The sequence below is a fragment of the Jaculus jaculus genome, chromosome 16, assembly GCF_020740685.1.
Source record: "Jaculus jaculus isolate mJacJac1 chromosome 16, mJacJac1.mat.Y.cur, whole genome shotgun sequence".
In the NCBI taxonomy this organism is placed as follows: domain Eukaryota; kingdom Metazoa; phylum Chordata; class Mammalia; order Rodentia; family Dipodidae; genus Jaculus; species Jaculus jaculus.
The window spans coordinates 41423607-41446926 of record NC_059117.1 but is presented as its reverse complement, the minus strand read 5'-3'; the positions used below and the strand labels follow the sequence as shown (position 1 = coordinate 41446926).

Below are 23320 nucleotides of genomic sequence, written 5' to 3'. Positions count from 1 at the left end.
AAAGCCAGCCAATAATTATTCTCTCCTCTTCAAGGAAAGCGGTAATCCGGTTTATACCTCATGGGTAACTGTAGTCCACATTCACAAGGTCAGAAAAGATTATCATGCCAAGAGAAAACAAGCATTGGAAGAATGGTAAGAAAATGAAGAGGAGGCAATGAGAGATCCTGGCTTTAACATCACTGCATATGGGGGCACTAGCAGAACTGGAACTGGGTCCTTGTACCATACACAGTCCTTTTTAATTTAGGAACCTAGACTTGGAAGACAAAAATACTTACATATCCTTCGGAAAATCAGATCCTTGGTAGGTGTCTGCTGAATGAGGGAATGAAAGATGACTATTTTGTTTAAAGGTACTGAAGAAAGTCAAAATACTGAAAAGTACTAAGACAGATTAAAAGCAAAAAGCACTACCGATTCCTCATATTTTCAGTTGAGGAATTACACACCCATGGTGTCTCTTTTCAACCCTTTTATACCCACCTGTGTTACTCCTCCCTCCACTCTAGGTGGCAAGGAGTTGGTGCAGAGAAAGAACAGTCAGTAAAGTGAAATCTCTGCTGGAAGAATTCCAACCTAAATAGAGACAAGCCACAAGTAACTTTAATGCAAGGTCTGAGGTACAATGTAACACAAACAACAGAGATCTCCTGTTGTTTAGGTAAGACCTGACTTTACAATATAAGTCCTACCTACCATATTAAAGTCACTGGAAATGTTGTTACCACATACAAGGAATTGGTCCATTCCAGAGACAGTGTGACCTGAGATATCAATCATAGGCCCAAATGATGGTTCCTCCCAAAGGGTGGAATTAGCCCTTTCAGAAAAGAACTTGGCATTTCATAAAGAGGCCAGAAGCCAGCCCCAAATAACCTTGGACCCTAGATCTGGATGCACCGGCACCTTGCAGCATTTGTGGGTCCACTAATGTGGTTGGGTAGGGGCTGGTAAAGCTGGGTAACAGAAAAGAAGTCAGAAGACTGGGTAGGGAAAGACAAATTGTGCCCAGAAAGACAATTCAAGTATTGAAGGGGTAGTAATATTTTTCACTACAGGGCATCCAGTTGGAGACTGGTCTGAGCTGGCTCTCATTTTATAACCTCTCAACACATGTGTGCAGTCAAGGCTAAATTTAAAACCTATACCGTGAGCCTTAGGAAAATAAACCACATTAAACAAGCACAAATTGAAAATATTACACAAGAGATTTCACAGGAAATTGGTCCAAATTTAGCCTTGCTCTTTATGTATTTAAGCCTCTTATTCATTGCTTAGAACTTTATATCAGGATTTTAATATGAATCTGCCCTCCCCTGCCCCCCACCCCAGTCTACCTCTACAATGGCCTACTTAGTTGTACAAAACTTGAATCCTGCTACCTTTGGCCCACACTCTTGGTGCTCATTAACCATATTCCGTAGTGCACTGATGATTCACGTCACTGGGAAGGTAAGGTCAAGCACACATACCCTCAATCATCATTCTAGTACAGTAGACAAGCTGTCTTTCTTCCCTAGCAGGTATGATTCCTGAATAAAGCATTCTGAACATGCAGATTTCAACATTCATTTCATTTGAACAGTGATTAATTATGACAAACATCTTCAGCAGCAGCACCTCTGTGCCTTTTAGTCTCAGGTAGGATTCTCTCACACTGCTTTCCTTTCACGCCTACATTTCTTTTGACCTTGTTCTTGATATATTGTCTTTCTCTCAGTCTTGTCAAAACCCCTCTTTGCCTTTGGGCTGAACTTAAGCATAGATAAATAAATTCACTACTTGGAGTCTATGGGACTTAACAACCCATCCTTCACCATGGGATTTGCATGCTTGCTTGCTTGGCTGATCACATAGCAAGAGACTGGACTCTCCATCTCAGCTCTGGTTTTTCTGCCACCAGCAATACCTACATCGTGCTGCCAGGACATATCATTCTGTAGTCCCATGGAGCCAGGCAGTTGTCAGGTGAGAAAATGATGCCAAGCCAGAGCATACTTTAGGACCAGATACATACGGTTGGGGGATGCACTGTGACATCTCATTCTCTCCCATTTTTTGGTTCCAGCCAGAATGTGATTACTATTGAGATTTGCTTACAAACCGTTTTTAGAAAACATATTAAAACAGAGCATCTGCTGTATGTAGGTAGGAATTATTTAAGTATTTTGAAGCTTGAGGTTCATTTTTGCTTCTCTTTACCATGCTAAAGGAAAATGTTTGTGTGAATGTGATTATATTTACCTCAATCCCCTCTCTTCACTCTTATGATTCTGTCCTTTTCATAAGGCTCAAGAAGAGGAAAATAAGCCAGGCAAATGGTCTAATGGCAGAGGGCGTCTGGAGAGCTGGTAGGGACAATGGCCCTATTATATTTAAAAAAAAAAAACAGCACAGAGTTTCTTTGCAGTTATTATATTCTGCTAATTCATATCTTAGAGAATTCAAAGAACATCCTGGATCCCTCCCAGGACTCCTTGCTGACATGGGGACTCACTGGATCTGAAAGTTGCAAAGTACTACAACACAGGCACGAAACAAAGCCATGAAGGACTGCGCAGAAAGCCGAAGAGCTCCCTGCCTCCATACCCTGAAGGGTTAGCCAACTCCCCCAACTGCAAATATTAGTCCAAGTATTCAAAACAATTTTCGACTTGGGGACATTGTTCAGTTGGTAAAGTGCTTACTACGCAGGCATGAGGACCTGATCCCCAACACCCACATGAAAGTCAGGCATGGCAACTCCTATCTGTGATTCTTGCACTGGGGAGCTAGTTAGATCCTAGAACCAGGGCTTGCAGGCTAGCTCATCTAGCCTAATCGGAGAGCTACAGCTTTAAGGAGAGACCCTGTCTCAAAAAATAAGTTGGAGAATGACTGAGAAAGACACTTGACATTGACCTCTGCCTTAGCAAGCAACACATACTCTCTTTCTCTTGCTCTCTCCCTCTCTCTTTCTCTCTCTCTCTTGCCCTCTCTCCCTCTCTCTCGCTCAATATTAACCTGGGCTGAAAAGACAGCATGGTCAATAATGTGCTTGCTGTGAAAGCATGAGGACTTGAGTTTGGATCCCTAGCACCCAAGTAAAATGGCAGGCCTGGAAATGCACACATTTGCCACACTGGAAAGGTGGAAAAAGAGAGTTCTCTGGGGCTTGTTGGCCAGCCAATCTAGAAACATCAGTGAACCCCAGGCTCAGTGAGAAACTTTGTCTCAAGAAATAAGGTGGATGGTGATTGAGGAAGACACCTAGTGTGGACCTCTGGCCTCCACATGCACACAGACAAATTAACCTGAATACATATGCACACACACAAACACACACAAATTAACTTACCTCACAGTTGGCTCCACCTGCCAGCTCCTACTTAATGACAGTCCAGAGGTCTGGGTCTCCTTGCACCTAATGATTTCCCCTTTGTGCTCTCTCGCTGGGAAAGTCAAGTCTCCTTCACCTGGCATACAGTTCTGTGGTGGTGTTTGGTTAAGTTTCTAGGAGTATAGGTGTCCTAGAGTATGTTCATGCAAACCGCTCAGAATGCAAGAGTTCTACCTCCTTTCTCATGTGTAAGAATAGTGTAGCAACTGAAACCTCGACAGTCATGAGAATTAGCATCAGTCTGTGAGTGCAGATGGGTGGGACTAGGTTCAGTACTTGTAAAACAGAAAAAGAAAAACATAATCTCTCTGAGAGCGAGCGAGAGAGAAAGAGATTAAACTCAAGGCCATCCTGAGCTTTCCTTAAGACCCATCCCTGGTGCCCTGTCCTATGGCCATGCAGTGAAGTGTTCAAGGCTACCAGAATGGCTGCAGTAAACTATTTCTGAAAGACTGAGTTCAAGATCACCACACAAATGTGCAGTGCTGACCTTCCACTCTTTGCTAATGACAAGACAGACAGCATCAGACAGAAGCCAGAGCCATGAGCACCCAGCAGGCGCACCAGGCAGAGCATGCTCAGCTGGAAGAAAACCACAGTCACTCTCATTTGCCTCAGAGTGGATCTTCTCAAAGTGCCAGTGTGCAGTCCTGCAAAGAGGCATCTCTACTGAGCTCTTTCTCCAGAGGTCTGTGGCAACCCTGCTTGATCTAGAAAAGGCCTCTTCATCCCCTTCTATAGCAGTAGACACTTGGGGTGTCCCATAAAATACGTCATGACTGAAGGATAGCCATTCTCCAGAGAGTAACTTTATTTTGATACCATACACACACACACACACACACACACACACACACACATATATATGTTTACATATAAATATATATGGATTTATAGATAGATAGATAGATAGATAGATAGATAGATAGATAGATAGATAGATAGACAGAGAAAGAAAGAAAGATAAAAAGGAGAAAATGGGTGCCCAGGGCCTCTTGCCACTGCAAATGAACTCCAGATGCCTATGTCGCTCTGTGCATCTGCCTTTATGGAGGTACTGGGGAATCAAACCCAGGAGGTCAGGCTTTGCAAGAAAATGCCTTTAACCACTGAGCAATCTCCTTCTCAGCTCTTATTTAACTCTTAGTTTGTTGTTTTTCCTCTTAATATTTTTATCCTTGTATCTGTTATAGTTCAATGAAAGGAGAATAGAGCGATAGATTTTTCTTACTGTCATTCTTAGCCCAGGAATGCTGTTCCTCTGTCCTACCTGGGTCTCAGAACCTTCCAGATCCCTCTTTGTGGTCTCAAGAATTAGTACATTCTGACTGAAGGAATGTACCATGACACTTCTTTGCTGAAGCTCTATGTTTTTCCAGAAACCTCAAGATGCTCAGGTGCCCATGAAATCCTTGGTTTTCCTGTGGTGATTCTCTTCCCTTACATACAGTGGCTAAAAGTTCTCTCATGTGTACATGTCCCTCTGATGACTTTTGAAACAGTAACTTGCTTCCCCAAGCTCATCTGGTTTCAAAGAGTGACAGCATCTCTAGGAAATCTCCAGAAAATTGGTCTTCAAGGAGGTGCATTTATCATCCTAACCCCCGATTTACTTTTTTCTTGTTTGTAGTGGGAAGATAGAACAGACTGTCCAAATTCTGTAGTTTTCCAATACATTTCTTACCACAGAAATCCAGTGAAATTAACAAATTATGGAGATACTGTGGTTAAGTGGGAGACCTGAAAGATGAGTACCATACCTACCTGGCCAATCGCTATATGCCTCGCCTCTGGCAGATCGTGGACAAGCCCTGTAGAGCCCAGTTGAATGGACTCAAGGTGCCCATGTTCCAGTAATTCAATTATATATCTCATAGCATATAGATATCACATTGCAATGTTCTGAAGTCTAAATGACTTTGAAAAAAATATTTATTTGCTTATTTCCAGTCAGTCAGCTTTTAAAACTATTTATGTATTTATTTGCCGACAGAGGTAGAGAAGAGAGAGAGGATAGGTGCACTAGGGCCTCCAGCTGTTGCAAACAAACTACAGATGCATGCGCCACCGCGCATGTGGCTTTATGTGGATATTCAGAAATCAAACTCAGGTCGTTAGGCCTTGCAGGCAAGTGCCTTAACTGCTGAGACATCTCTCCAGGCCCAGTCAATTTTTTTTTTAAAGGAATAACATCTCTGTGCAACCCCAAAAGAAACAGGCTTCCCAGAGTCACATCTGCCATTCGGTGTGTGTCTGGCTATTCTCCCTCAACTCTGGCAGTTCACTTGTCTGGAGTCTTCCAGTAGCCCGTTGTTTGCTCAATCCTCTAATATTTCTCAAGTTTCAGAACAATTAACAAAACTTGCCACCTCTTTTCATTACCTAAATGGAGAAGGGGGCCTAAAACTAAGTCAATTAATGGCGAGAAAACATGTAATGAAGAAAAAATCAAATCCATCACCTTAAGAGCAATTTAACAATGAGACTTTAGAGAAACCTCAACTTTCCAAGGACTCTCTCCTGAGAACACAGAGACTCATGTGCTTCCTATGGAAACCCCTTAAGAAGTGCTTCCCACAGTACAGCTAAAGTGGACTGGATAAAATCGGATCTTTGGTTTAAAAGTTAAGATGGAACGTAGTTAGGACTGACATAAACAATCTACCCCATGTGAGTTTGCAAATATGTGGCTTCTTGGGAAGTTACCACTGAAAAAGAAAAAAAAAATTCTGCTTCTATCTTTATTAAACTCCTGCCGACTGGGGCCCTTTTCTTTGGCCATTCCTTGTTCTAAATTCCTTGAACAAATGAAAAATGAAAAAAAGCAGCAACTCTATACTCTCGTGAAATCTTATCTGAGGACAGGCTTTAATACTACTGAGAAAGTGCTGGATTTCTAGTCCTTCCCAGCACTATTTTGTTGTCCTTTATGAAAACCCAGATGGGGATGTATCTCTGTAATATTTTCCCACTTAAGCAGTTTTTCTATATATAATATCCAGGGTCACAAATCCCTGGAAATCACTACAGTGACTTTCATTTGTTTCTTATTTGTGCAGGGTCATTCACCTAGGGCTCTGGTTAGCTAAGGCAGGCAACGAAAGCAATCTCTTTGTCATGCCTACTTCAGAGTAGGGAATTCTTTGGGTACCACATCTGTGATAAAAGCATGAACCGCACCAATTCACTCTTGACTGATGACCAAGTATTTATCACACAGGCACAGCACCTCCCTTGCTCCCAACAAGGTCACCTAGGTCTCCTGTGACTGGAGGAATCCCAGCAGCTCCGGGAGGGAGGATGAATGGGCTGTGAAAACAAAGCTGACTTTCACTCAATTGTGCTGGGTTTGAAATGCCAACTACAGACTACTGTGTTTTTTCCTTCTGATTCTGCAATTTGTAGGAATCCTTTCAAGAGCCTAATTCATCAGTTTGAGCTACAAACAACCACTGTGGAAAGAAGAAGTTCAGGGGAGGAGAGGATCACTGAACTTGAAGCATGTGTTATTTTCTTAAAGTGTCCACAGGCCTCTGCCCATGACTGTGGTGCAGGTCTTGGCAAGAAACCAAGGAAGTCACTGGTAGAAAGAGTGTCTGGAAGAATGTCTTGTCATTCTCTTTTCCCCTTAGTGGTTGATGGGACTTTCTACCAGACACAGCATCTGTCATGAACAGCAGCTGGTAACAAAACACCGAGCTACACTGGCCTTGAGATCCCTGGAGGGAATGGGGGATCCCTAAGTCCAGGCACTTCAAAATGAGACAACAAAGAGAGAGGAAACAATATAGAATCTGAAATCTGGAGAGTTTGTGTACAAGCGAACTAAACAAAGTAGGGGAAACATAGAGTTAAAAGGCTTGGTGTGGTGGTACACACCTGCAATTCCAATAGAGGGAAGAGGCAAGAGGACACACATGAGTTGCAGGCTAGGCTAGGGTTCATAGTAAACCTTAGTCTCAAAAATTTAAATAAGTGTCCTGGTGTGATGGTGCACACCTTTAATCCCAGCACATGCGAGGCAGAGGTAGGAAGATCGCCATGAATTTGTGGCTAGCCTGAGACTACATAGTGAATTCCAGCTCAGCCTGGGCTAGAGTGAGACCCTATGCTGAAAAAGAAATAAGTAAATCAACTAGCAAGCAAACAGGTAAAAGATATAAATATTCTATCTCCTAAATAGGTTCTCTTCTTTTACTGGGTGACTCCTAAACCACATCAACCTAGAATCTCACTGAAGACTAATCCTTTGCTTTTTAATTTTAAATGAACATTTTTATTTATTTATTTATTTATTTATTTATTTATTTATTTGAGAGCGACAGACACAGAGAGAAAGACAGATAGAGGGAGAGAGAGAGAATGGGCGCACCAGGGCTTCCAGCCTCTGCAAGCGAACTCCAGACGCGTGCGCCCCCTTGTGCATCTGGCTAACGTGGGACCTGGGGAACCGAGCCTCGAACCGGGGTCCTTAGGCTTCACAGGCAAGCACTTAACCGCTAAGCCATCTCTCCAGCCCTGCTCTTTAATTTTAAATAAAGAAACACAAAGGCATGAAAAAACTTTCATCTGCAGACTTGAGAAAAACCAAGAATTCAATATCCAGTCGAAGAGCTTCCCATGTGCCTGTTGCTCCTCATTCATGCTGGCTTTGCGTCTGATGACCTTTCATTCATTCTGAAGGCCACAGCCTATGAAATCCAATGAAGAGAACCAAGAGAAGAATGTTGTCCAAACATGTTCAAGTACTTGTGGGTGACTGCTCTCCTTTTTGTTCTATGGTTCCTGTGAGAAGCCTCAGTTTCAGGCAGGCTCCAAACTGCCAACTCAATGGGGCAAATAATCATTATTCCTAATGGCATTAATAATTATGCAATGCAGAGTGGACCCAATATTACGTGGGTTGTCTGTGGCTTCAGGTGGGGCAACCAGAGCTTCACACACTTCTTTTATAAATCTCCCTCCCTCTCTCTCTCTCTCTTCCTTTCTTTCTCTCTCACATAAACACATACCAAGAAGAGATCCGAACAAACTCTTCCTCTGATTCTCCAGAAGTGACAGATTAAAGAGATATATTAAATAAATAGCAGCTCTCCACACAATAAAAAGAGATTGGGACATATCTATTTTCTTTTTTACCACAGACACATGAGAGAGAGAGAGAGTGTGTGTGTGTGTGATTGAGGCTTTAGATGAGTGTCCCACTTTACTCCTGATCTATTTGGATGTCCTTGTGGAGTTCAAAGCCTTCCTTGGTGAAATGCACACCTGGCTATGACATAGTCACCCTCCTCCTCTCCACAGCAAGGTGATCACCACCTAAGATGATGCTCTCTCCCCAAGTCTGGAATTTGCCTGTCACCATCATCCTAGACATCAGCATTAGCATGTATCTCTCCCCATATGCCAATGATATCAAAGTGTCATGCGAGAACTAAAAAGCACCCCTTATGCAAACATAACCTTTCTAGAGAATGAGGAATTGTTTCCATTTTATAGAACCTATTCAAAGGAATTAACATGGATCCACAGTTTTCCTTTTCTCTTCTAATCTTATAATGCTTGTCTGTCACTGTGACAATTGTTTAAATGGTTCGAGGGTCCCGGTTCTGGTTATCATTGCAGCAGATGACTACCAGGGGCGTTCATAGTGCTGGGGAAACCCACGCTGTACAGAACACACCTGGAGAAATTGTCCCAGTGTTTTGAATGAGGTGATATGCCTGTCAAAGGACCTAAATTATGTTCTAGTAAAACAAAATATTACGAAATGTGTATACATACACACAACTTTCACTTCGATGCACCTGGACTATAAAATTCCTCAGTTACCTTTAACAGCACACAGTTTAGTTTGGATTATTTTACATTCAGTGTTTTCAATGGTTAATAGAGGCTATGGCTTAGAATATGCACTTATAATGTTGCATGTTTTGCTTAGTTTTGTAACTGAAAATATACTCTGACTCAACCTGGAGCTACAGAGTGACTTTGGAGGCAGAGCTGGGCTTTACTGGGTTTACTGGTTCTCCAAATGCCTTCACTCTTATGACCCGATGATGCTGAGAGGAACCCAGCCTTTATTCTGTCTCTCTTCTATTTAACCCTCTACTTCATGGCCAAACTTTCCAGGTTCTCAGTCTGAACAAGACATCTGGGTAGGGTGAGAGGAAGCATGCTACCCAAAGGTTGCCAGAGTCTGCCAAATGCTCGGCCTTCCATAGACTGAACACGAATGCACTGGAGGTCAGTGGACAAGTGAGGTGCACTGAGCTTGTGAATCAACACATCTGGACCAAGATAACCTATGATGGATACAGTTATTCAGGAAGTTATTTCTAGCATTTCAAAGGTGTTTGGGGCCATCTATGAGCCTGCAAGACAAGCCAAGTACATACGAATGTGCCTCGATCCCATGCACACAGGGGTCTGAGTATCATGCAGGCTTTACTGGCCTAATCAGCAGCCAAAATGTACTTTGCCATGGGCACAAGCTGTAAAACTCTAAATTCTTCTCAATGTGTTTGTAGCATGTCTACGACTCTACAGAACTTCGTGTCAGTATTTAACAAAAGCACAGCACACTTGGCAAACAGATTAGTAGACAATGTGCTCAGTGGGGATGCCCCACTTCTTCAGGATGTCTTCTGCCACTGTCCAGACCAGCTAAGCAGTGGCGTAGTTGCTGAGTAAGTAAGGGTACAGAAGCAAACTTGTTCCTAAAAGCTTGTTTCAGAAAAATTGAGAATCTGAGCTAGAAGAAGCACTATTAGATAATCTTGTTTTGTTTATTCTTTTATAAGATGGAAAACAGGTCCCCAGAGGGCAAGAGGCCCATTTAGACTGCCAGAGCCCATGACTGGCAGAGTCAGAGCTAGCCAGGGCTTCCAGACCCTCTAGCGCTGGAATTGCTGACCTTTTTGGAATAGTATTCAATTTTGATTTTTTTGTTTTGAGACAGGGTCTCATATGACTACAACTGGCCTTGAGCCCCTCCTGACCCTCCTGCCTCTACTTCTCAGGTGCTGGTATTGAAGGCATGTTCCTATGCCTGGCTAGGATTGCATCTGAATGTAATTGAATCTTAATGTCAATTATTTCCTTTATATTCAAGTTGAATGCCTGTGTGTTGTTCTTTCCTAAAGAAAGGCAACATGCCCATGGATGTTGTATAATCTGCAGCTGACTACTCATTAAAAATGATAGAAAATGATGACAGAAAAAATCCATTGATCTAACTTAAATGAAAGATACATGTGAGAGCCTGTTGAATGAATATTCTTTTGAATACCAAATACACTCTTCACACATGTGAAAAGCAGCATAGGATCTCTGCAAATTCCTGGAACCATGCTTCTCTAGCAACTCAGAACCTAACAGTCAATCAGTTCAAATGAGCTATTTATACTTTATGAGTCATGTAGTATTATGAAACAAAGAGCTCCAAGTAACCCGAAATGGCTATTTAGATACTGCTCTGTTATATGAACATGTTTAATCTTCACAAAACTCAAAGTGTACTTCTAGTTCCAAGAACTAGCTCAGATTAATTATGTCCATTATTTCTGGCATCATGTTCAGTCTTCAGAGCTTTACACACACACACACACACACACACACACACACACACACACACACACTCCATTTCTCCCATGTGAATACCCTTGATAGTATATTTCAATGAATAGCTTCCCTTATTCATGAGACTTCATCTACATGAGACTACTCATACTTCTAGCCCTACAAACAGCAAATGCATAGTCAATCCTATACTACACTGCATACATAAAGCACAGATACCATTGCATTTTATATTACAGAAGTCTATATACTCCTCCGTTTTATTGTTAGCACATTATTCAAGGTTTACCCATGGGAAGATAGTAAGTAATGGTATTAGGCAAAGCCCTGTATTTTAGGTCTGCCACAGAATAATAAATAGCAGAAAATATGACAATGGTCTGCACTTTCCTTAGAGCTATCTGGCCAAATTGTTTTCCAGATCTCTTGTTTAAGATTTGTTTCACTCTTTGAGGTGTCTTTCTACTTCTGACTCCAGAAGTAAGCCATTTTTAACATATCATGAGCATCAAAGCACAATTCTGGCTAGAGTTAGTTTGAGAGGAAGGCACACATGTCACACTCAGCATAGAGGCACCATTTTCAAATAAACTAGTTTGCAAATCATTAGTGTTTTGTTCTAGAAAAACAGTTTTAAGGTTTTTTCCTGGCAATTCTTCCCCATTTCATAGGCAAGAGAAAGTAAAACCAGGGAAGTCCAGTTTAGACCATTGGGAGAGTATGGCATAATGAGGTCTGGCTTTCAGCTTGGACTACGGCCATTATGAGGATGATCCAGGGAAAGTCATTTAATATCTGAACCTCACTTTACTTAACTATAAAATGGGCACATTAATTCCCATATAACAGAACTGTGTGTGTAGAATTAGTAAGTGATAAGAGATAAATGCGGGCAAAGAGCAGAGTTGTTGCTATCCTCCGGCAGTAGAGTTGAGAGGGGTCACCCTAGCCTCTTAAGCCACAACCCTGCTCTTATTGCCTTGGTCTGTCCTTTCCAGCCATACCCAGACTGTTCTGCTCACATCATCTGGGACATGTGAACATATCCTGGAAATCAGACAATCTAGAATGTTCACCAAATTTGACAAAACAAGAGAAAATAAATTTGGGGAAGAGAAAAGACATTGAGTGAGAATTCTGGAGCTGAACTGACTTTAATAAACAATTGGTTAGCCCCCTTCATGTGTAGATGAAGGGAAAAGGCTTTGAGAAGCTAAGCTTTTGGCCAAGGTTAAAACCCATGACCTCTGAACCCCTGACTGGTAATTTTTCATGACTCCCCTCTGATCTGATATAGTTTGGTTCTAACAAAACTTCTGCTTTCCAGGCATGTCATATCAATAGGCTGCACACACACATGGAGGGAGGGAGAGAGAAAGAGAAAAGGAGAGAGAAAGAGAGAGGCTAAATTTGCTATAGGCACACAGACTGGATGATCCGCAGCTATTGGCTCTAGAAGCAGACTCTCATCTCTGTCTACTTCAAAAGAGGAGTGTCAGTGTACACAGAGATACTTATGTGGATGTATTAGGAGCCAGGATTCTGCTTTTGAGATGCAGAAGTGAAATCTTCCTCCAACACAAGGTCACAGACTATCACCTTTCCCTGCAGGAGTTGGAAGACAGCAGAAGGCTGCAATGCACTGTGGAGTATAATGGTTCTTCTGCAAGCCAAGGAGCCCAACACAGAGCGACGAATGCTGTAGACAACAGTCAGTCATATGTGATGCCATGAGGACTGGTTCAAACATCACCTACACCCAGGTCCTCTCTATGTCTCTATGTGCTCAAGATATTTTTGGGTCTTCCTCCTTTGTAAATTCTCCTGAAGGAAGAAAGGAGCTGTGCCAGCTCAGCGTGAGCATTCCTGTGCTAGGAACTCTACAGGTAGATGAGTGCACACCCCGCTCGCGTTGAAACCAGACCAAGATCAGCCAACTCCTTTGCAGGAGTTAATATTGTCTCAGATACACTCATGTGACTTGTGTTCCACAGTATGAGGAATCATGTGCTTTGGAGTCAACAAGACCTACATTTAGAACTCTGCTTTTCACAAATCTAACTGGCTGTTGACAAGTTATTTTCTTCCTGGAGCCAGAAAACGAGAGGTGGGAGAGGGATGATGCCCTCTCTGATCCATTATAGGTAGTACCATGGAAAGCTAGCTCAGGTCTATCACATGCTAGGTGGTGGATAATGTCTCAGTTTACTTTCTTTTATTAAGAATTGGTCTCCCAGTCAAGGACTTTTCTAACAATGGACTTGAACTCTCTACAAGTAATCTCCAATTTTCTGTCAAGTAGGCCAGCCTTACTGTGTTCCAGGTAAAGAGCTGAGATGTAAAGCCACAATGCCTACCCGACATACAGAGGCGATATTCAGGTTTGGAGACAAAAGCAAGGCTATTTTTCTGCTTCTTGGGACACTGAGCCATGTGGGCCTATTTTCTGTCTCCACCCACTTCATCTGGCCACAATGCCATGTGGTGTTACAACTTTTGAATGTTCAGAAACATTATATTTCCTCAAGTATCAGTACTTAATGTTTCATTCCACACATAAAACCCTGTGAGTGGAAGGCTGCTGGCCCCCTTGTCAGAGGTAATTTCTTGAGGCTCTGCATGGGATTTAACGGGAGCCATATGGTTAAGTCTGTCAACCCTCCCAGAAAGCATCCCCCTGAAGGGCCCTCGTAAATGTTCTCTGGGCTGTGAAAGATCCAGCAACTTTTAAACAATAAAGCTGTGTTCATAGTGGGGAGATTCAGCAAAACACAAAGCAGGAAATAATGGCTTCTGGTCTGAATTACTCAAAGGGGGCTTCAAATTGTCCTGGCTGAGGGCTGAAGACCATGGACAACCTGAGATCTGCTCCATTACCTCCAGTAGCTAAGAACTGACCAAGATGTCCTCAATGTTAGCCTGTGGCAGAAAGTAACAGTCGTAGCAAATCTCAAGTCAGCTGAAACGGTTAAGAAAACTCTTACTAATGGAGTCATGCACATGGGCACTTAGCAAGCAAGCACTTTCTAAACCCATGAGCTGCCTCTCTGCTTAGATCTTTGCACTGCCATCTGTGACTGCATTGTTTACTGACCTCTTCTTCTATTTTTTTTTTCTTTCCAGAGCAACAGTGACACAAACCCATCAACTCTAGTAAAATACTCCCATTTAGATGGCCTTTGGGTGACATTACCACACAACAAAGCTTCATGATTCTCCTTGATCAAAAAGTAGCCCTGGGGCTGGAGACATGGCTGAACAGATAAGGCACTTGCCTGCGAAGCCTAAGGACTCATGTTTGACTCTCCAGGTCCCACATAAACCAGACATACAAAGTGACACAAGCATACAAGGTTGCACATGCACAAAAGGGGGTGCACACATCTGGAGTTCGATTTCAGTGGCTGAGCCCCGTCCCCCCAACTTCTCTCACTTACTCTTTCTCTCTTGCATAAAAAAGGCCAGTCCATTGGGTTTGCCTCAAAAAAAAAAAGGTAGCACTGTCTTGGCACTAAGATTTCCTCTTGATTTTTATTTTTGTTCCTTCTCTTTGGCATGTCCATGGGCTATTATGAAGTTTTGTATGACACAGTGCCAGAGACTGTAAATAAAATTGGGTGAAGAATCATACACAGGGTGATGATGAGGTTAAGAGAAGGCATGCTGACAAACATCACCTTTGTACTTTTACATCAAACAAGATTTGTATCCAACAATATTTTATATAAATTTCTAAGTATTAGATCTGCCTACCTACAGCTCCAAACAAGTAAGGGTTATGACTAAATGCCCAATGGAGATTCAAACACAAGGACCAGACCTACTATAAAACCAGGGAGGGATTTCCCATAGATTGTTTTATCTATGCATTCTGTTGAACCTATTTCCAAGTTTCCTGGTACAGTTGACTAATTCATTCACCCAAATGCTATACTTCAGTTACTCTGATGCTAGACATGTAATAATAATTGTGTAGTAATTGCAAGCAATTACTCTAAAAATCTCATCAATAATATAAGTGCATATACTTGCCTGATACCTACATAAAATTAGAAAGCAAGAAGAAAATGTGTAAACTACTTTATTAGTACCTCCCAGTACCTGTCAGAATGCTAACTGATGTTCATGCTTGCAGAATTCCATGCTCCATATTATCTCCATTGCCCTCTTGAGTAACTACTGAGCATCAGTTATCTACTATCACTTACCCCATAAGGAGACATAGATGTTTTAAGAAAGCTAGGATATATATATTTTTTAATTTATTTATTTATTTGAGAGCGACAGACACAGAGAGAAAGACAGATAGAGGGAGAGAGAGAGAATGGGCGCACCAGGGCTTCCAGCCTCTGCAAACGAACTCCAGACGCATGCGCCCCCTTGTGCATCCGGCTAACGTGGGACCTGGGGAACCGAGCCTCGAACCGGGGTCCTTAGGCTTCACAGGCAAGCGCTTAACCGCTAAGCCGTCTCTCCAGCCCAAGCTAGGATCTATTAAGATGACAGCCCATCTATCTATTCAACTAGCCATTGGCTCCTCGAGAAATGTCTCATGTGTTGAAAACTAGTGGAGGGAGGAAGAGAAGAAGGGAGAGAGGAACAGAGAGAGAGAATTTACACTACCATTACCTGCTCATCCACTGTTTTTTTTTTTTTCCAGGCTCTGCTAACTTGATCCTGAGTTAATTAGCCTATTACACGAAATCTAATAAAAATGGCTTGAGAAGAGATACTGTTTGGATTGTGCCACATATTCCAAAGCTAAATCGATTTCATCTCTATTTAACACATGCTTGTTTTGGGTCTCTTTTGTCTTCTCTCAGCCCATGGCTCACATTTTTTCCCATCTGGGAAACTTATCTCCTAAAATGCTCCCATCAATCAAGCCAAAGACACTCTTCTTGACTGACAGAGCATCTGCCAGTTTGAGCACAAGCAGTCGCTGGTTTAGGGGATGCCTCCCACACTCCCCAGAACCATGTGTTTTTCTAGCCTGCCTAACCACACAAGTGCAATTTGGGATATTTATATACACCTCTAGCTTCTACTGAGATAATAGCCCTCCTTTTTACAGAGTTGGGCTTGGTTATAGGAGAGGTCACTATGGTATGGCACAGAAGTGGATCTGTTGCTTATCTACCTACTTGTAATAAGATTTCTTTGGGTTTTTATATTTTTACTCACTTTGGTCTATTCTGTTTCTGTGACTATCCCCCAAGTTAAAAATTAGATGTCTACCAGGAATTGCCCCTTTGTCCCCAAAGCCTTCTCTGGTAACTGGTGCCACCTCCATTTGTCAATACGTAGTGTCAGTACCATTCCCAACACATTCAAGTCTCGAAGCTGAAGTTTTACAGCATGAAAGGAGGGAGAAGGAAAGAGAGCAAAATTGGGGCTGGTCCCAGAACCCAAGCTGTGCTGGAAGAGAAGGACAGGGGAGAAGAGACAAGCGGACTCAAATCCCACAAGGGTCCAGTTGTGACCACACCCGCTGGCCACAGCACAAGAGAGTCGTGCGTGGGCACAGGTGGGTCCCAGCCTCTCTGGCTGGGTGCAGCTGAAACCCTGAGTCTGAATGAAGACTTTCATTGCTGTTTGCTGTTTTTGTTGGCCAGTAGCCATGGCAAACATTTGCAGGTGGCTTGGCCAGATTTTGACACTTAAATATTTGAGGTAGTGATAAAAATCAGAATATTACTACAATATGGTTCTGTGTAGCCTCACACACATACACACACCAAAAAAAAAAAAAAACGCAAAATTTTAAAAAGCTATCTGCTATTTCAAATGTTCATTTAAAGACACAGTCTCCAGAGGGAACTCATGTTTTAAAATAAGTACTCATTTCCTCTTTGCTGAGAGAAATAAAGAGTCAACCATCCCCAAATGTTACCACCTAACGTTTCATACTGAACCCACTGGTGAGAGGGGCTGGGCTGGGTCCTGCTGAGCCCCATGGTCACATTGGCAAAGCTTTGGATGGGTCACATGGAGAAACATGAAAATTACAGGATGTGTGGGTTTGAATCAACATAGAAAGCACAACAGGGAAGAATCTGGAAAAAAGAAATAGCCTCCTTCAAGCTGGGCAATGGCAGAGAGCCCTAAAAGTAACAATTATCTCCTAGAACACTCCAGGAGAGACGTGTAATGCCTCGAGATGCGGAAGAAAAGTCAGAGTGACACAGCCCACTGTCACCCAAATGTACAGTCCAGAGCCAGCTGGGTAAATTCTTGACACAGTCAACATCCATCTTAAAATGTGGTGCTAGGCTGTAAAAGATTGTTTCATAAAAGCCGGGGTTGCACTAACAATGGCAAGCACTCAGGGCCTCGGAGAAGGCAGTGGGTGAGGGTGGAAGGGGGCAGGCAAGGGAGCTCCAGGGGGGAAAGAATGCTGTAAAACTGCTAGTAAACTCTAGCACATTTTATGTTTTTTTCCCCTTGAAAGAAAAATAAAGTAATTATAATTAGCTGGCCTAGTTGTGAATTGTCTGCCCACGGCCAGGCTCTGAGAGTGTAAGAGTCCCTTGACAGTTAGACACTGTCCTCAGTGCGTCCACCCACCCTTTGAAAATGCTGCAGCTTCTTGCTTTAGATAGTGGCAATGCTGCTTTCTGAGTCACTTGAGAAGTCTTCAGAGGTACTTGCTCATATATGTAGCATTGGCTTCTTTAAACAAAGTCAAACACACTAGTGGCCATGTTCATTGCCTATGTCATAAATGGGAAACCAAACATACCCAGAGCAAGCTCAAAGAACAGTCACTGCCTAGAGCTCCTGCTGGTGTCAGAGCGCAGTCTGGTAAGCAGAGAAACGTGAGTCCAGGACCCTGCTCTAAGGCAGCGGGGAAGAGAAAGCCAGACCTGTCCCCTGTGTTCACTGTTAGTCTGGGCTTCTCACAACACTAAATAATAAGGAGAAAGGGCTATAGAGATGGTTCAGCAGTTAGGATGCTTACCTGTAAAGCCTAAGCACCCGGGTTCAATTCCCTAGGACCCTCCTAAGCCACATGCACAAGGAGGCGCACACATCTGGAGTTCGGTTTGCAGTGGCTGGAGGCCCTGACACTCATTCTCACTGTCGCCCTCTCCCTGCCTTTCTCTCTCTCTCCCTCTCTCAAATAAATTTAAAAAAAAAAAAAAAAAAAGGAGGAAAAGAGCACATTGTAAGATTGTGGGGGAGGTTCTAAATGTTTTTAAATCACCACATGCAGTAGTCAACTGAAATACCCAAACTCAATTCTGCGTAGCAAGTTCCTTCTCTTGTTTCAAATACACAAGCTTGGAAATGCACAGCAACAAGTTCTCAGCCTCTAGCAGTAAGCCCTTTGGCTTAAATCAGGGCCTTTCCTTCCTCAGAGTTCACCTGCTACTACATCTTGTATTTCACCTTTATTCTTTTGAGGTGCCCTATTTCTGGAGCGAAGGAAGCGGGCCAGGACTTCAGTGCGGCTACCACACCGCCGGGTGAGGCCCGCACAGCTGAGGGTCAGACCCGCGCTCGCGCAGTGCACGGGGCTGCAGCGCTCACATGGCGTGAAGAAGTGAGAGCAGTTTCCATCCCGTGATACCTCTGGGAGTCACTGCCAGGATGACAGTCAGAAGGAAGAGGCAAGGGAGGGCTGATACAAGGTCACAACGAGGAAAACAAGTAGGGAAAGAGGAAAGAGGGCCGGAAATGTAGTTGTGATCCAGGTCGCCAGGCAGCTCCAGGGAAGGGCAGCACACTCTGCAGGGAGCAGGCCGCCTGGCCAGACTTCCGTCCTGTCTCACCAAGCATTCGTCAAGAGCACTCTCATATGGTCTCCATTGCCCCATACGTTTGTCTGCAGCCTTCATCAAGTTCGCTAATCTTATTTGAAGAAATGAGGTCACAGAATGACATCCAAGGTCAAAATGGCTCCCACATCACCAAAAACATCCCTTTAAGCTTCTCGCACTATCACAGCAGCCAGGAAAACCCAAGGACTCTGAGCACTAGAAACAAGGAGAAAATCTAGAAGGTTCCCCGAAGCACACACAGTTAGTGACGTTTAGTGAGGTTTCCTTACCCAATCTGGCGGTTGGTGGACGGTGCCTGTGTGATGACCGAGCTGGACTGGGGTGATGGCATGGCTTGCTGAATCACAACACTGGTGTCATGGTTGGGCATCCGGGCACTGCCCAGCTGGTGCGCTCCAGGCCCCGTCATGGCCCCACCAACTGTATTGTGCATGGAGATATTCTGCACAGAGAACACAGAAGAGAAAAGTCAGAGGAGCCATTTTTTTAGTCTATTCCCAAGATACCCAAGTCCAACTGGTCATGTCAACTAAATAGAGAATTATGGCCTCTAACAAGCCTCAGTCCCATTCATCTTGTTGTAGCTTTCAGTTGTGCAGGGGCTAAAAAAAAATCGAGTAGCTACTGACCCTTAGAATAAAGCACAAAGGGACATGCCTTGATGTTTGCTTTTACTCTCCCACCACCCATCCTGATGGGAGGCTCACACTGCGGTGAGGGTCAGCACATGTCTCCCCCAACTTCATGGAGGATATATAACACACTAGGAAGTGATTTCTGTAAGTGTGTAATGCTATAGTTAAGTGAATTTAGCTCTGCAACCTGCTTTGAATGACAATAACACTAGGTTATTTCAGGTCTGTAAGAGTGGTGAACCATGGTCTAGGAAGATGGCTTAGTGGTTAAGACACTTACCTGCAAAGCCAAAGGACATATGCTCAATATCCCCAGATTCTTGTAAGCCATATGCACAAAATGGTGTATACATTTGGAGTTCATTTGCAGTGGCTAGACGCTCTGGCAACCCATTCTCTCTCTCTCTCTCTCTCTCTCTCTCTCTCTCTCTCTCTCTCTCTCAGAAAGAAAAAGAGAAAGAAGAAATGGAACAAGGGAGGGAGGGAGGGAGGAAGGAAGGAAGGAAGGGAGGGAGGGAGGGAGGGAGGGAGGGAGGGAGGGAGGGAGGGAGGGAGGGAGGGAGGGAGGGGGAGAGGGAGGGAGGGAGGGAGGAAGGAAAGAATGGAGAATCACATATTCTTTTTTCTAGGAAATGAATAAGTTTTCAAATTATAATGTGGGAACTGAACAACCTGTGGAATGGGGATAAATGTTTCAAACAGATTGGATAAAGACACTGGGGATCCAGTGACAAGAATGACACTTGGAGCATTCCATCACATCAATCTCAATCAATTGTATTGAATAATAGGATTGAAACAATAAGTGTTTGTATACTATTCTTTTCTACTAGATTGTAGAATTTAAGTGTTCAAAACACAATCCTATAGTGTCTGTATAGGGTAGGCATTCAATAAACACATACTACATAAAAATTTAGAGAAGAAACCTGATCCACACAGGGTCCTAATAAACATTCATTTCTTTTTTTTAAATTTTTTTTGTTCATTTTTATTTATTTATTTGAGAGTGACAGAGAGAGAAAGAGGCAGAGAGAGAGAGAGAGAGAGAGAGAGAGAGAGAGAGAGAAAGAGAGAGAGAGAGAATGGGTGCACCAGGGCTTCCAGCCACTGCAAACGAACTTCAGACGCGTGCACCCCCTTGTGCATCTGGCTAACGTGGGTCCTGGAGAATCAAGCCTCGAACCAGGGTCCTTAGGCTTCACGGGCAAGCACTTAACCACTAAGCCATCTCTCCAGCACTAAACATTCATTTCTGATGGTCCAAATGGAGGCTTGATTGTTTAAAAATAAAATATGCACAATAAATACTGTTAAAAAGACAGTATTTTGTAGCCAAAGAAGTCAAGGACAACACGGTAGAATGCATGCTAAGGCAGAAAAGTGCAGATCAAAGCACCAGGGCTGACATGTGAGACATCAGAACCCATTTAAGAAAGTGCATGGCCAGCCAAGTAGCAGGTAAGGACCCTAGGCAGGCCTCTCCATCCAGCCAGGTACAGCTCTTCTGCCTAGAAAGGTGAGAACTTTACAGAGGTCAGCCGGACAATGGGTTAAAGATGGGAGGAAGAAATAAAATGTCACTAGCAATTTACTTGAGGAAAAATATATATCTGTCTGCACTTTGGTGTTGGCAAGGAAAAAATATAAATGTTACCCAGGAGATCATGAAGTGGCTCTTTGAATTTCTCCTGCAAAGAACAGGATTTCCTGCACTATGTGTTAAATGATGGTGATAACATATGAGGTATCAGGGGTGGTTGCGTCCATCACATGTCACCTTTACTGGGTTTCTGAATTCTGAACCCTGACCATACCATTAACAGGAGTCCAGATGGAAACTGGGCACCTGGCTTAGACTGAGTACCCTCTGTGTGGTCAGGGGATCCCTAAGGCTTATGTACACACAGACCCAAGGCTTCTCTTATACTGGAAGGTTTTCCTGACATGGGAAAACACTGGGTCTAGGCAAAGTGAGATGGAAGGAAATGGTGGCTTGTGCCAGGTGGCAGGGCACACTGTGGTGCCTTTTACAGAATCTAGAGACCCCAAAAGTCAGACTAAATAATGAAAATAAAGATAATTGTGCTATTCCATTCAAAAGTGAGCCTTTGTAAATTTATTTCCCCAAGTCTGAATGAAGTTTGGATAAGGTAAATAATTTGTGAACTGTCTTTTCTGTTGTTTAGCTCCTCAAAGTTACTCTTTTTTTTTTTTCATCTTGTTTACAGTTTTCTATTTTGTTAACAGATCCAAATCCTGAAATACTTTCTGACTTTCTTTTTAGAATTGTTTTCATTATATCATTTCTTGATCTTTTGGTTACAATGAAACATTTGTAGAATTATTTCCATTTTATTATGGGATGTACAATTTTTAAAATCACAGTATTTAAGTGGTTAGAACATAATTTAAAATGCACAATGTCCCTGTGATTTACCCTGACCATTTCTTCTCCGTGTCTCACAGATGCATTCTCCAAATCCTAAAACTTTACCCTTTATTTCTTTCTTTACATGCCTCCTTCTTCCAACCTATACCTAACCACTACCAGCTCCTTGCCTGGTATAGAAAGTGGGCTCTTAACACTTCCTTCACGCTTCTTCTTCCTCTCCCTCTTCCTTCCCAAACGAGTGTGCCTTGACCTCTGCAAAATACATGACCAATCACATCACTCACACTGCTCTGTACCACTGTGTAGCCTCTATGCTTTGGAAGTTACCAACACCACTCGGTATGATCTCTAAAACCACTGTGGGACCCTTCCTATCAAGAGCTTGCCTCCCACTTTCTTTGCTCTGGCTCTCTCTGACTTCAGTTCTCATTCTGGTCCTGCTCTGTTTCAGCACCAGCTCTTGAAATAGGGATGTTTGCTTGTCCTGATTCCACGTTCAACTCTCAGATTGCCATTGCATCAGGAAGTCCTCCATGAACTCCCCATTGATGGAAACCACTTTCATTCTTATAGGGGTTTCCATGAGGTTATAGTTATTTCTGATTTTCTGAATAGTAGCCACACCATCCCGTATTCATGAGCACAGTGAGATAATAAACTCAGTCTGAATTCACTCTGCCACTACGACTCCATCACCATATCAGAGGTGTTCAGTAATACAGACATAATGATGAGCTATCAGACAGCATTCCTAACATATCCAGGTAAATGAAATCTTACCTTTATAATTCATTGGTCAACTGATGAAATTGCTAACATCCAGACTGCTTACCTTTAAATCTGAAAGTATACTGACTATAATGCTTTAGACATTAAAGATCTTGTTCAATTATGGGTTAAAGGGGGTCAAGATTAAGAAGAAAGTCACATAGTATGTCTATTAGAAATGGGGAGGTTTGGGCTGGAGAGATGGCTTAGCGGTTGAGCGCTTGCCTGTGAAGCCTAAGGATCCCGGTTCAAGGCTCGGTTCCCCAGGTCCCACGTTAGCCAGATGCACAAGGGGGCACACGCGTCTGGAGTTCGTTTGCAGAGGCTGGAAGCCCTGGCACACCCATTCTCTCTCTCCCTCTATCTGTCTTTCTCTCTGTGTCTCTCGCTCTCAAATAAATAAATAAATAAAAATTTAAAAAAAAAAAAGAAATGGGGGGGGGTTGAAAGATGCTCAATGAACCGTAGAGGACAATGTGGAGAGAGGTTAATTTCCAGTCTTCAAACACTTTAGCACAAATGCCCAACAACATCTTTTGCACCCACCATAAAAATTAGAGGAAACTAACCAGGTTGCATCATGAAGACTTGGTTTGATTTCACCTGAATAAAGCATGCTAAATAAGAGAAAGGAGCCCCCACTTCAAGACAACAAAAACTTAAGAATCCTCTATGAGATTTACTGAAGAGAACCAAATTACCATGTAGAAGTATATCTCACATTCTCCCCTTGCAATATTTTAAAGGAATTTCTCTGTCTCTTAGATCTCCACAG

General features: G+C 42.9%; 1 protein-coding gene across 1 annotated transcript in view; it reads right to left on the bottom strand.

Annotated features, from left to right (window-relative positions):
- Positions 1-23320, bottom strand: part of Creb5 (cAMP responsive element binding protein 5) — a 430087-nt gene that overhangs the window by 251393 nt on the left and 155374 nt on the right. The window contains exon 5 of the mRNA XM_045135541.1: positions 19017-19189. Within this exon, the coding sequence (XP_044991476.1) occupies positions 19017-19189 (173 nt within the window). The remainder of the gene's footprint in view (positions 1-19016; positions 19190-23320) is intronic.